Source organism: Pleurodeles waltl, chromosome 9 (genome assembly GCF_031143425.1).
Source record: "Pleurodeles waltl isolate 20211129_DDA chromosome 9, aPleWal1.hap1.20221129, whole genome shotgun sequence".
NCBI lineage: Eukaryota > Metazoa > Chordata > Amphibia > Caudata > Salamandridae > Pleurodeles > Pleurodeles waltl.
The window spans coordinates 308,311,740-308,323,195 of NC_090448.1; the positions used below are offsets into that span (position 1 = coordinate 308,311,740).

At 44.4% G+C, this 11,456-nt stretch overlaps 1 protein-coding gene across 1 annotated transcript; it reads left to right on the top strand.

Moving 5' to 3' along the window:
• The first annotated feature begins 1,203 nt into the window (after positions 1-1,203).
• RBM15B (RNA binding motif protein 15B) lies at positions 1,204-10,920 on the top strand. The gene has a single exon (XM_069206788.1). It carries the CDS (start codon positions 1,383-1,385, stop codon positions 3,879-3,881), a length of 2,499 nt encoding a protein of 832 aa, XP_069062889.1. The 5' UTR covers positions 1,204-1,382; the 3' UTR covers positions 3,882-10,920.
• Positions 10,921-11,456: the final 536 nt, after the last annotated feature.

The following is an 11,456-nucleotide window of genomic DNA, read 5'->3' on the forward strand; positions in this document are numbered from 1 at the left end:
TTTGAGGGGCTCACAGCACCCCAATTATGGGGAGCAGTATTTTGGGGTGAATAATGTTTTTTGTTTGATGAATTTGCTGTTTTATAAGTCTCATGTTTAGTGTGGTGCATGAGCTACAGAAAAAGTACTCCTGAAATGATCTCATACCCCGACCCCTGCACTCGGCCATGTCCCTCCTGCTCCCCCAATCCTTGCCATAAAGTTTTTGAGTGGGGCCCGGTTTCAAAACATTTTGCTTAGGTGGGCTCAGAGCAAAAAAGTTTTAAAACCTCTGTGTTATCAGACCTACCCCTCACTGTGTACTTATTTATAAGTAAAAGGTCTACATTTTCGGAAAGTCCTCGGTCACTGAAGCTCGGACTACTAGTTGGACATAATATATATCTGTCAGCTACCTTCTCTTTCTTGTAACATTCATGACAGATCCCATGAGCAAATAGTTGTCTCTTAGAGCTTCTAAAAATATTTAACAAGTGACCTGGGTCTGTGAAGTGTTCCGCCACTGCACTAACAATGACTGTATCACTACAGTCGTCTTGCACCAAAATATATATATGTGTCCCCGGAGACTCGTTTATTGATATATCTTTGATTGGTCGGCACCTTGGTTCAGTATACATGGGGTCTAAGCGTGCCCATCTTCTCCTGAGCTATTTACTTAATTTTCCCCGCGCACTGCATATGCTAACAATTGTGAGAATTTGGAAAAAATGTACGTATGAAACACAATATAAAAAAAATAGGCAATTGCTTTAACACAAGTAACAAACAAAACATCCTCTCTGCCACAGAATCGGTCTGTATGAGGACTTCCCAGATGCTGTCATGTATGTGCCTGGGTGAGGAGGACCTACCGCGGAAGGGGCCGTATTCGAGTTCAGTTGCTTGAAAACATGTAGGTGTTTACTGTGAAGTAGTTACTCCACCAGGCTCGATGTTTTCCTCTCCTGGGTGAATGCGCTCTGGGCCAGCTATGCCCTGTTACCAGGCCCGGTGCAGTGGTTGCTAGCCTTGGGGCACAGCTGGCAACTTGCCGTGCTCTGCGGTCCCCCTCTCCACCGCCTTCTATAGTGAAACAGTGAGATAGATCAACACAAGTAGACATGGGTGGAGCAAGTTCGTCCTCCTCATGCATGCGCTGTGGTAGGCTTGATTTTTACTGGTCGTAGAGAACACGGAACCGGCTTCCAGACTCTGAGACTCGAGAGTTGACAGACATTGCGTCGTGACTGCGCGATGACGTTTTAGATTGTAGGGTAAGCGTTGTTTCGCGTCACTTCCTGTGATTGGAGCTAGTCCTACCGCTTGCTCTGCTCTCTCCTTTTGTCCAATATGGCGGCTGATTGGGGCCTGTGAGAGCCACGGGCCGGGCTATTGGCATCATGAAGCGGCAGAGTGAGCGCGACGGCAGTCCGGCCCGGACCAGTGGCAAGCGGCCGCGGGACCGAGACCGTGAACGGGGCCGGGAGCGTGACGTAAGCAGCCGCCGAGAGGAGGTGCCCGCCGACAACAACAACCGCAGCAGGTATCGCAAGAACTCCGAGGAGCGGGGTAAGAACCGGACAGGAGGCGCGACCCGCAGCGGCAGCAGAGACCGCTTCACCTCTCGCCGCGACGAGCGCGCTGCAGGCGGGGGCGACTCTTCCAACCACAGATCACAGCACCAGCCAGAGCAGCTCCCTAGCCGATCTCAGGGTCGTCTCGCCAAGCCAACTAAGCCAGACACCCCTCTCACAACTACTCCGGCCGGCGAGTATAAGACACTGCTGTTAAGCGGGCTGGGAGCGCAGGTGCTGGCCGACGCTCAACTAGAGGATGCTATTCTGCGACAGTTCGGCAAGTATGGAGACATCAGCGTAAAGATCTCCCACACACCCGAGCTGGGCCGCGTTGCTTACGTGAACTTTCGCCACCCGCAGGATGCTAAGGAAGCTCGGCACTCCAAGGGGGGTCGTCTGATGCTCTACGACCGCCCAGTCAATGTGGAACCCGTCTTCCTCCAGAGCCGGAGCCGCACACCCCCCGAGCCTGCCTACGTACCCACTCATGGCTACCAATATAAGCCGCGCTCCGTCTCGCCTAGGCTGCCACGGCACACCGCCTTCGCTCTGGAGGTGGTTGGGCTTTCAAGGGAGCGGGAAAGAGCGCTGGAGTACTATGGCACTCACGACGAGCGGGGTCGCACATACAGCATCACAGTGCCCGAAGAGGAGCTCATGCCTGAAGACGACCGTCGCGCAACCAGGAACTTGTTCATTGGCAACTTAGACCCTGCAATCACAGAGCTCGAACTGCGACGTGCTTTTGAAAAGTATGGCATAATTGAGGAGGTGGTTATTAAGCATCCTCAGGGTGCGGGAGGGATGTATGCTTTCCTCAAATTTCAGAACTTAGACATGGCCCATCGTGCCAAGGTTGCCATGTCAGGCCAAATCATCGGCAGGAACGCAATAAAAATTGGTTATGGTAAAGTCAATCCCACCACCCGCCTGTGGGTCGGCGGTCTTGGTCCCAGTACGTCATTGGCTGCTCTAGCAAGAGAATTTGACCGATTTGGGAGCATCAAAACCATTGACTACGTAAAAGGAGATAACTTCGCATACATCCAGTACGAGAGCTTGGATGCTGCACAGGCGGCATGTTCACAGATGCGAGGCTACCCCCTTGGAGGGCCCGATCGCCGACTTCGGGTGGATTTCGCCAAAACAGAGGAAACAAGATATCCCCAACAATACCAGCCGGCCTTGTTGCCGGCGCACTACGAGTTGTTACCCGAGAGTTACAGCCGACACAGAAATCTCGAACAAGACTTGCGGGTACGTGATAGAACTCCCCCACACTTGTTGTATTCTGACCGAGACAGAATTTTTACTGAGGGAGTTTGGACCAGCCCTACAAAAACTTTAGAACGTAGGAACAACCTGGAGAATTACAGCCGGGTGGCACGCAGTCGCAGTGGGGAGCACTGGGGGAGCGATGGTGAAAGGAATGTGTCCAAGCCATGGGAAGAGAGGCGCAAACGCCGGAGCCTCTCGGGTGACCGTGGCAAGGCCCCTCTTTTACCATTTGACGATAAGACAAGGACCAAAGCAGTTGTGCAAACTGCTGAACGTAGCCCTGATAGGGCCCGCAAAGAGAATCATGTTGGCAATGCTGTACCCGAAAGAGACCAAAAGAGCCCATTGCAGAACAATAAACATGTCCTCGAGGAGAGAAAGCGCCTACCCACACCCGAGTCCTCCCAGCACAAAAAGAAAGAAAGTGAACGCAATCATCGAACTGTAGAGGCTTCGCCCAAATCGGCACCTGAACTGAAATCGGAGACCAAAAAGCCTAAAACTTTATTGGAGTACGCTTTGTCACTACCGCTTGCTTGGGTCGGGCACCTTGTGCTGAAGAACAGTTGCTTCCACACCTCCATGCACTTTCTTGAGGGAGACGCAGGTCTCCCCACCACTCTGCTGAAAGACCATACATCTGGCGTTGACCTCACTCAGCTGAAGATCGCCCAGAGGCTTCGACTTGACCAACCCAAGCTTGACGAGGTCACCCGTAGGATTAAACAAGGCACGCCTGGAGGCTATGCCGTGCTCCTCGCAGTCCAGAGTTTTATAGGAACAGGTGCAGTGGGGGTCTCGATTGCCGATAGTGGGTTACAGCGTCGTCTTCTTAGGAACCTTGTCTCGTATTTAAAACAAAAGCAGGCTGCTGGAGTCATCAGCCTACCCGTAGGTGGAGCAAAGAGCAGGGAGGGCACAGGTATGCTGTATGCCTTCCCTCCATGCGAATTCTCTCAACAGTACCTCCAGGCAGCCATAAGAACACTGGGCAGCTTAGAAGATGAACATATGGTAATGGTTATTGTCAAAGACTCTGCATAACCCTAACACCTTATGGACCTACATAATTCCATGACTCCTCAAGCCATTTCTGAAGCAGATTCGGCTGCCAACCAAACGCAGAACAGACATCCAACCAATGTTATTACTTTTAGCTCTTAACTAAACTTCTGACCGTGCGAATGGAGCTCGTTCAATCTGTTTTTAATATATATATGACTTTTCGGATGTGTCCAGTAATATATACATATATATATTTTTGTTCACTTTTTTTAACCAGTTGTCTGGAACGTTGTCAGTAAAACCATGGGTCACTGAAGAGTTTTTAAAATGAACCTAGTCTTCTAGTTTTTATGGTTTGACCTCGCACGTCATTTTCATTGCACGCACCTCGGCGGACGTCATGGTCGTTCGTGGCCATTCCAAACGTGTTTCTGTAGATCCCAGGGTGATTAGAGGAGGACATGTTGTGGGTATTCGTAGACGTGAAACTGTTGAGTTTACAAAACTTCTGAATGTTTATGTTGAGTGCGTTTGTGGACATTGGTGCCGTCTTTCTCAGGGGTTAGGGCCCAGTCGGGTCGAAAGAAGACTGATGGCAGAGCACCAGGGGCTGCCAGACCAGTCAACAAATTCATAACGAAGTTATGTAAGAAAATGGAGGCAACGTGATTATGCAAATGTCGAGCCTGAGTTAATAAAGATAAGTGAGGTCAAGTCAATGAAAGTTTGAGAATTCCTTCACTAGAGTAAAGATGATTCAGCTGGCAGCTCTGTGGGATGGGCTGGGTGCCCTCCACCTAAGTACCGCCCGGCCTTTTTTTTTAAGTTGCTCGTAGAAATTCCACCCTTTAAAATTATCCTTTGCAGGTTGGTATTTAATACTGGGCAGCTGCATGGTCGATTCTGGTTTAGGTGGAGGCTTTCCACTGTTTCTAATCTGCACAGAAGTACCGCAGCAGGCTGTTTTTGTGTGTGCAAGGGGGGGGGGGGGGTAGTCATGTTCTTCGGTTACAATGAGTATAAAGTTAGTTCTCACATACCATGACAGTTTCCTGTACACAGCAGTGCTGCATTATTTTATACATCTCTTCTTCACTCATATGCACATTAATGGCACATCGGGCGACCCACTTTTTAAAGAAGTTCGAGAGGCGATACATACATGCTTGGGGGGTCGGGGTGGGGTCACACCTAGGGCAGATTTCCTTGTATGTTTATGACCCCGAGTTGCTTCCACTGGCCTTCGCTTGATCCGTGCCTGCCATAGTTTCACATTGCAAAGTGGTTGTACTTAATGTTTTCAAAAAATTTAAGAGAACTAAATAAGAATCACAAGCAACATGAATTAGGGGTTATATTAGATTGTAGATTACAAGGTTAGGAATCAGTGTTGTAAATTGCATCTAGCTACACCTTCCTGTTCCAGATATACTTTCACGTAAACCTATTGTCCATTATTCGAAGGCCTGGGCTGTCTCACAAGATAATAGAAACATGTTCCTTCTTTAGGTGTCCTACTGATCTCCATTTTCTATTTATTTAAGTGCGTAGCTTGACGCATCTTTCTGAAAACATTTTGGCAAGATATGCCCATTCAATTTATATTTCTTGTGCCGAAAATACCGTTTTGGTGTAATTGGTATACCACTGACGTTTATAGCCGATTTGTCTCCAGTGTTAAACAATCGACTCTTATTTGAATATTTTGTGTGTTACAAAAAAACGTTATTTTTGGATTTTTTTTTTTTTTGCTGAAGACTAACCGGTCCCTCCCCCCATTTTTAACAGATCTTCCAAACATTCCGCCAGACACGTTTGGGAACCATCGTTTTCAAGGGGTATACAATAGCCAAAAGCTGCATCATTATGTTCTTTCAAAGCCAGCAAATGTCATTACAAATCATGAAATGTGCTAGCAAAAATAACCTTAACCTATGTATTTGGTTTACACATTTACGGGTGGCCTTTACATCATGAAATCCCACACTAGTTTAGCACTGAAGGCTCCTAATGTTATCTTGCCCATGTGTTCATTGATGTGTCAAACTTAAGCGCTAAACTGTCTGGAATAGAAAGCTAGAGGGTAATTAAAAAATAAAAGTATGTTGTGGCACGTAAGCAGAATTACACACCATACCGAATTAAAGTACTTAATTGTGTACATATTAAAACCAGTTGCCACAATTCTTTTGCCAGACCCTCAATTCGGCTTCACTTAGTGGCGCACTTCCTTTCCAGAATATTAATGCAAAAGAACCCTTTTGTGTTTTGTTTAATTTCTGTAACGGGCCCTGGAAAATTGCTGCTAAGGTGGAAACAGCAGCAGTACTTTACTGCTGTATAATTAGACGTGACTGAACGGGGTACTCAAAGTACTACACTCAACTTTATTTCAAGCCACATGGTAATATCAGGCCCAAAGACACACAATGGAAATACTGTTAGTTTTTTTTCTTTCCACTTTTGACTTTTCCACTATGAATTGGGAAATAACATGCAATAACTAATAACTCTTTGTGCGAGCTATTACTGCATGGTATCCCCCCGTCACTTTTTTTTCTTTAAGTACTACTTGGAGTAAATCATCCGTTGCAAAAACCTGTGGTCCTAGTGAAATGTATACGATACCTGTGATTTGAAATTTGCACAGGATTTCAAGTGTTGGGCAGCATAGCATGCACGTTGACATCATCCAAGGGGCGCATTTGTGTGTCTCAAAAACCCAAACTGCGTTCAAGAAACAGCCTTGGTCCCATTATTGCGATGAAAGGCAGCTTTTTAGAATAATCGCTTTTATTAAATGACTAGAATGGCCATTATCTAGCTGGAAAGAACGGCATTTGTCACGAACTAATCACACGCCTTAGGTTTGCACCCCTCCCATCTATTTTTTGTTTTGCTCAATATTCATTGTACTCAGGTGTGCGACAGAAGAGTTTTTTATTTTTCTCCCCCATCACCACATTTCAGGTGAGAGAGGTAATTCCTCGTGTCGTGGGGAGTGCGTTTTACATGGTCTCCTGCAGACGCATAGCGGGTTAGATAATTAGTTATGACTTGGAGTCCCATTGTAGAAATTGCCGCGGGATTTGTTTAGTTTGCTAGAGTGGAGGCTCGCACTTTAGGGGGTTCAGTTTGACGTCCTGCTCTGGTGTTGGCTTGCTTCGGCTTCCGACTATCGATTCGGAGACTACGTGCACTCCTACCTGCCACCGGTCCACTGTGCTCTGTAGTAAATCACCTGGTCTGATAAATAAACTCCCCTCCTGGCTTGTCTGTGTCTCATTTGAACTCTGCGCCTTATTTAATAGTTTTCCTGTTTGTATAGCCTACATTAGGCCCATCTTTTTTTGCTTGTACGGCATGTTTATTTCGGAGGAGCCAGCACATGCATAATGTTCGTAGTGCCGCTGACATTGTTTGGTACATATTTACCTTTCCTATTTTCCTGGTTAGAGAAAGAGAGCTGCGTGTTCTGGAGTTTAGGAGATATCACGTGCTGCTTCTGCGTTTTGGGATGCTTTTAACTTGCATTTTGTTTTGTAATAGTTTTAACTGCCCCACGGGCGCCCTGGCGGCGGTCTCGCTCTGAACACGAAATAAACTGTACGTGGGAGCTTTGGTGAGTTTTAAGACTTTACTCCCTGGTCCGTTTTGAGCCTCCACCGTCTTCTCTCGATGCAAAATAGAGGGTGTCCTCAGTTTCTTCGACGAGCAGCTTTTTCAGCAACCTCTGTAAAAATGTAGGGGAGAGGATAAGAAAACTATAGCAAAGGTATTGAATCTGAGCTTCGAAACTGAAAGATGAACAGATGGGTGGGTGGGCATATGAAGTTAACTGTGTGGGGTATTGTAGCCACTAGGACTCCGCAGCCCTCAAAGTACAGATAGGAGATGCATGACATTCAAACAGTTGTTACAATCTCTTAGGACAGTTTAGATTTACTTTTATTTGTATTATATTGGGCTTCGTGATCCATTCTCTTGCTCCTGGCATTCCTTTCCTGCGGAAGGACAATAGAGTCCACTGGAGAACCTTTTTATGTCTCTTGCTCAGTGATCTTCTTCCTGTGCAAGGCTTCTACAGGCTGTAAAGTAGCCAGCGTGCATTAATGTTTGTGTAGGGCATCTATTGGTGGTTCTTCTACAGATGGCTTCTAAAACCTGGTCAAGGGAGCGTGCACGGAAATATTATGTGGTGCTGTTTTTAAGCATTGATAAATCACTAAATTATTTCTATTTATGTATAGCGCAAGCCAATTTGTTTATTTGGAGTAGTCTTTCAAGTAATATTTGCTTTATAATGCTTTAGTGCCCTGATGAATTTCCATAGGAATCAACAGAGTTGTGAAATAACATCAACTTTGCTGTATATTTTAACCTCTTGGAGTTTGTGGGTGTCCTCACACTGCGGAAAGGAACTCTTAAGCTTTAAGAAAAGATGCTTGGAATAGGTGAGAAACGCATAGCAAGTCACAAAGCCCTAGTACCTCAAGGGATGGTAACCATTGCAACAGATGGATTTTATAGCGTCCCCAAAAAAGCCTGGGTAGTATGTAATTTCGAGGGACGGTCTAATATAATTGCCTTGAAATAATTGGGAGTTTGTGCTCTCATTTTCTATCATACCAATTCGTTTTTCAGTTTTAACATAATCCAGCAGTTTTGAAGATTGGCACCTTTCAGTTGGCGGCCCGGTTTGGTAAACTGCGATTAAAAAAGAAATATATATACATGGTGTCTAGGGACAAGGGAAGTATTCAGATGGCGATCATTGTGACATAATTCCATTTTCATGCGCCTTTTGATGGGGGTACTTCCATAAATATCTGCCCGATTTATGAGTAATGTCGGGAAATTCTGAACCGGAAGTTGTGGCATTTGTCAACATTGATGGCCTACAAAGAGCGTGTTTAATAGTATGAATAGGGTGAATCCACCTGTTTTTAACTAGACCTTCGTCTTACAGTTTACAGAGGAACGCGGCAGAAAGAATAGTATCTCTAGCCTTTACCAACACATTCTCAAGCAGTTTTCCCACTCTTTTTCTGGTTAGAATTCATACTTTGGATAAGCTTGTTTTATGACTAATAATTCACTTGCCCCTCATTCCGTGTAAACATTGTGAGCTTTGAAGGAGAAACTAAAATCGATTACACTTGCTGCTTGGATATTTTCAACTTTTTGTGTGAAGTCGTTTTACCTTTTCTCCCAAGTACTTGAAATACTACTAATAAAGTAGGACTGCATTTTATTCTCACTTCCTGGCCTAAGCATGTCAATAACTCATATGAAAGCATTAGTTGCTCCCATGCCTTGAGGAGAATTAGTTTACTGTACAATCCCGTTAAGTGTTTAGGCTTTGTGGCTGATGGAAAGGCTAGGAGGATAGCTCATTTATGAAGTTCTGTTATTGAATCTAAAAACGAATTTCTAAAATATGGAGGGTCCAATGAAACCTGTTTTACAAATGAGTTTCTTGTTCTCTTTTCAATGATACTTGTGCCTTTTTACGGTTGTAAATGTGTCTACATCCGGTTGTAATTGTGTCTACATCTTCAAGTCAGTAATGCTAGTACAACTAGGAAAAAAATGAATATTAACCTTAAGTTCCCTAGTGAATGTAAATGTGACCATTTTGGAAGGTGAGTGGGCTGTTTGTTACAGAAAAAGATTTTCCGCATTGTCTGTGATTCATTTCCACCGTCAATTTTTCTTTTTTTTTTTAAAGTCACATTTGACATTATACATAAAAAAATAATGCAGTTAGTGGACACAGATGTAGAAGTACACTCACTCTCCAGGTCTCGGTAGTTCACATTAGTGGTGTGGTGGTAGAGCCTGCACGGTTATCGGCAGTCTGAGTAAAATAAATGATGTTTTTTTGATTGTGTCGTTCGCAAGCACATAATTCACACGGATGGTGCCCCAAAGGAGCTGGCTTATGCTTCTTAAATGACATAAAGCCACTGTTAAGTTAACTTCTGTGGTGCGAGACAACGTTTCGGAGGTTAGGGGGTGGTTGTTCTGAATCTTCAGTCGTTACTATTGTATCATTTCAGAAGCCAACTGTTAAGCTCCATTTCATGGACACAATGCTGCTAATGATTGTAGCTTCAAGAAACATGCTGCACAAAATCTATCCCTTCTCCCACTGAAGGTTCCAAGTGCTGCCGACAGTGAAGCCTTATAAACTACATCTGTGTGTGATCATGGACTATTTAAACGTGAGGGAGAGAATCACAGGCATTTTTAGAAAGTTACTTTGTGGCAAACGCTTGCATCCTCACATCTGATGTTGTTGCCTTTTGTTAATTGAAAGCATTTGAAGAGGATTAGTGCTGAATATAGTACAGTTTATTTTCTGCACAGCTCCTTCAGATAGGTTCGTCACTCTCCACTCGGCCTCCACTACTCAAACTGCACGCAGTAATTTACCAAGTGTGAACTTATTGTTTTCTGTTTCACTGTAAACGTTGCCAATCTCTGTTCTTGTTGACAGACAAGAATACTTTGATTCTTTTTTTTCCTGGAGAGAGTAAATACAAACACACCGTTTAAACAATGCCTTTTCCATCTTGGTCACAGTTAGCATTTTCGCTGGAGCGAGGGTGGGTAGTCATACATTGGGATTCAGTGACTGACACCTCTCCACCATCAACCTCTTCCAGCTCACTCCTTTCCCCCCGGCAGGAACGAAACACTGCAATATGATAGTAAAGAAGCATACTGTAAATACACAGATTGCCCCCGCCATTGACTGGCGAGCCCCTTATTCAAAATTGCAGTTGTTTTAATTGTAGCTTTTTATGGGACAGCCAGATGGAGTTAATCCGCCAGATCAGAAAGGGCATCAACATTGTAAACACAAAAATCAGGTTGTGAAATCGAGACTGGGGCGTTCAGGCCTTTGTCGTTTCAAGCCACTCTTCTTTTGAACATGTGGCTATAGGGTTCATGCCCTTGACGAGGAGGGGGTTGGGAGGTGCAGGTGTCGTTTCACTAAATTAAACTTTTTGAGAACGTTAAGCATTCTAATAAGATGTTGGATGACAATAAAATGTCTGCAGAAAAAAAACTTCGTATTTTCCCCGTGTCTTATTTTTTTGCTTGGGATGCTTAAATAGTGTTGAGCGTGATGCTGTTCTGATATGTTCGTTGATTATGTTTTTTTTTTTTTTTTTAAAGATTTCGTTATTTAGAAGTGATGCAGTTGGTTTATGTACACAAAATGTGCTATCACAGTGGAGTACTTTATTGTGAAATTAGTTAACGCATGTATCATGCTTTCATTTGTAAATACTATTGGGAAATTGAGAGATCTGATTGGCCGTTGCTAATTCTGCCTTCTCAAATTACGTCTTGGAATGAAATGTATTTTAAATGAGTTTAGGTAGTAAGACCATTTGTGATTGCGGTCTTTTTGTACATCAGCTAAAACCTGACAAAAAGGCAGCCAAACCTGCACAATATGATATGTCTTAAGTTTCAATGTTAATGGCTTTATTAATGACATATTCACACGGGCATCTTGGCGCCCCTAGTTTTGTCTTGACTGAAATTACACTGTTAAGCATTTTGAAAGGCAACACATGAGTGAACAGTGAGAGTCTT